At 34.2% G+C, this 3,617-nt stretch overlaps 1 protein-coding gene across 1 annotated transcript; it reads right to left on the bottom strand.

The window, feature by feature from the left end:
* Positions 1-848: 848 nt before the first annotated feature.
* Positions 849-2,803, bottom strand: LOC113687819 (tabersonine 6,7-epoxidase). Its single transcript, XM_027205344.2, has 2 exons — positions 1,899-2,803; positions 849-1,630 (listed from the first exon to the last, which is right to left on the bottom strand). Exons 1-2 carry the CDS (start codon positions 2,769-2,771, stop codon positions 986-988), a joined length of 1,518 nt encoding a protein of 505 aa, XP_027061145.1. The 5' UTR covers positions 2,772-2,803; the 3' UTR covers positions 849-985.
* Positions 2,804-3,617: the final 814 nt, after the last annotated feature.

Here is a 3,617-nt window from a genome sequence, read left to right as displayed (position 1 = left end):
TATTATATTTATAATATATATGTATATTTATAAATGTATATTATATGTGCATATAATTATAATATATACATGTATGTAATATTAATAAGTTATATAATTATAATAATTAATATTTTAAATATAATAATAACTATATTTAATATGTAATATATAATATATTTATATAAAATATTATTATAATTAATATTTGTATATATTATGTAATTATATATTTATATATTTATATTATAACATTTGTATATTTATATTTAATTATATATATAATATTTAATTTAATTAGTTACAAACTTATAATAATATTATTATTATTTATATGTATTATATAATGTATATTAATTTATGTAATATAATTAATATTATCAATTATACTAATAATTATACATGTTTACTAATAGAAATTATTAATTAGTTAGACTAAATTTACTAATACATTTATACTAATATATTTAATTAGTGAAGATTTCTTATATCCCATTTACAAAGAGCCAATAACTATCATTTACGATGGGGTTTATAATATATTTATTATATTCCATTCCGAAAGAGTCGACGAACCAAACATCAACTATAGTAATGACACACATTCCAGGTACTTGAACCAAACAAATGTATTGGAATGAATGACCTCATTCCAAACCCAAGATATCCGATTCCGAATCCGAATCCGATACCGATGTGCGAACCAAACGCCACCTTAGTTATAATAGTGACGTTTTGCACCAACTTAGTTACAAATTCACGTTTGCATCAAAATTGTACCATTTATACCGAACGTTTTATGGATTCCACGATAAGACATAACCGGAAATGGAGAGTCCCCATATCCATTTGACAAGAGCTCTATGTCATTGATAGACAAACCACACTTAAATATATCAACCAAATACAGAGTAATTTTCTTCTTTTTTTATCTCCAAGTCTTAATCACTACTAGATAATTTCTTCTCTATGCCAAGACCATCCCAAAATTTGATCTTTCCAATTCTCAAGGATCGGTTCTTTTTCCGTTGTACTTTCCAGAAGGATTATGAGAAATAGGAATCAATTGCACATCATGTTTTGGCCTAACTGCCAGGCCAAAGCGCTCAGACATGTCTAATGGTTGCAGTTTCAGTTCACCAGGGAGCTTCCAATCAAAACAATACAGCAGTTGTGCAAGCATCAGTTCAACATTAGGCAGAGCAAATGATATGCCAGGACATACCCTTCTTCCAGCACCAAATGGTATGTAGCCAAAATTTGTACCCCTGAAATCGATTTCAGAATCAAGAAATCGCTCTGGGATGAAATTCTCAGGTTCAGTCCAGTGCTTGGGATCTCGACCAATTGCCCAGGCGTTAATGATCACTCTAGCCTTGGCAGGGATTTCATATCCATGAATTTCACATTGTTTGCTACATTCCCTTGGCAGTAATAGTGGAAGCGGAGGGTGCAATCTCATGGCTTCTTTGATAACTGCTTGCAAGTATTTCAGTTCATGAATTCGTGATTCATCAACATTTCCTCTTTCGCCAAATACTTCTCTTATCTCTTCTTGTGCTCTTCTCATAACTCCAGGATTCTTTATCATCTCCAGCATTGTCCACTGTGCTGCTGTTGATGATGTCTCACCTCCAGCACTGAAAATGTCCTGACAGTTATAATGTTTGAGGTTATCTCATCGAAAGTAGAGATTAGAGAAGAATAAACAGCAATTGAGGTCATCTAATTACCCTGGAAATCTCTTCAATCAAAATCAAAATACGGCCAAGAATTTACAGAAGACACTTGATCACCCAAATTTTTATGTTGAAGTTGTTTCTTACCGTGGTTTAAAAGATGCAGATCGCTCTGCAATCTTTCTGCAAATATTAGTCCCAACAATTGATTGAAAATATCAAATAATAACATTTACTTACCAAGATAACAGCTTTGAGGTTGCTGTCAGTTAGGGGAGCCCCAAATTCTCCGGATTTCTGAACGTTTAGGAGAACATCTACAAGATCCTCCTTTCCTTCTCCCTTTCCTGGTTGTGCTCTTTTTTCTCTATGCTCTGTGAGAATGTTTTCGAGTATTTCATCAAGCCGTCTGTGTGTCCTCTCTACCTTTTGTCTCATTCCACTGATTCTTTCAAGTATTTTGACAGAAGGGTACATTTCTGCCAAATTGAAACCTGAAACAAGTTGTACAATATCCACCGCAGTCGATATGAACTCTTCTTGGTAGTTGCTTTTTTTACCAAAAGCAGCCTGGGCAATGATGCTATATGTCAGTGATGAAACCTCCTTGCTAAGGTTAACAACTGATCCCTCTTGTAAGGCAATTGCTCTGATCATATTTGATACGGCCTCTTCCCTTATTGATCGAAATGTTTGGACACGTTTTTGACTAAGAAGCTCCACCGTGCAAATTTTACGCAATTGTCTCCAGTAATCTCCATAAGGGGAGAAGGCTATGCTGGTGGCATTGTAAGAAATTATATTGATTGCAAGGAGCTTGGGTCTGGAAGCAAATATGATATCATGTTCGTGCATAACCTCTTTTGCAACCTCAGCTGATGAGATGATAATGGTTGACAGCTCACCAAGCTGCAGGTGCATCAAAGGTCCATGTTTCATGGCCAAGTCTCTGAGAATTCGATGAGGGAGGGAGCCAAAGAGCTGAGGAATGTTGCCAATGATGGGCAGTTGTCTTGGCCCTGGGGGCAGTTTTAGAGGCTGGGTTTTCTTTTGAAGTTTGGTTAACAGTGAACAAAAAAGGAGAAAAGCAAAGAGGAAAAGAATGATCTCCATCTCAGTTGGTAGAAAGAATACTGAGAGTATTTTAGGCAGGCCTTGCTACATTACCTGGTCTTATAGCATGCTAGTCTATTTTCGTAATCAACTCTAGTACCATTACAGGCACTAATTTTGGAATGGGATAATTTCAGAAACCTCCCCTTAAGTTTCTGATTATTGCATGAACTCCCCCTCTAGTTTAAAAAATTACATCTAGCTCCCCTAGCATTTTAGTAACAATATAGACCCAATATGTTAAATTTGTCTTTAAAAATCCTAAAATACCCCTTTGTTACTTAAAAGGGGGAAAAACTCACTAATAAATTTCTTCCACATTGCAACGATTGTAAACAACATAACAACCACTCTAACAAACTCAATAAACCACTTTAGTTTAATATTCTCACAATTTTGACTGCGCACCATGAACGCCCCAAAACTTCCCATGTAAACCAATTGTGACAATTAAAGTTTGCATTCAATCTAATCTTTAGCCCCATTTTTTTTTTCTTTGCCTAAATTTTATGTTTAAATTGACCAATTTCGGTCGCTATCCAAACTCGATCCAAATGGTTGCAATCTTGTTGATGCTAAAATAATCTAACCCACCAAGAATACCAATAAGAAGCAATCAAAAGCAACACTAGAGACCACATACAATGTCTCTAGGCAAATCTATTCCAGTTTTTGTATCTCGAAATTCTTTTTTACACAACTAGCATAATAGCATAATCTTCATCAATCTATATTTTTTTTTAGCTATCACTTTTATTTTCTTGTTTGTACTCTGTATCCTACTATCCTTTTCACTTTCATTTAATTTGACAATAAATCTAATCCGATAACTTGTCATTTGGCAAT

The sequence above is a fragment of the Coffea arabica genome, chromosome 5e (genome assembly GCF_036785885.1).
Source record: "Coffea arabica cultivar ET-39 chromosome 5e, Coffea Arabica ET-39 HiFi, whole genome shotgun sequence".
Classification (NCBI taxonomy): domain Eukaryota; kingdom Viridiplantae; phylum Streptophyta; class Magnoliopsida; order Gentianales; family Rubiaceae; genus Coffea; species Coffea arabica.
This window is presented reverse-complemented; position numbering and strand designations above follow the sequence as displayed.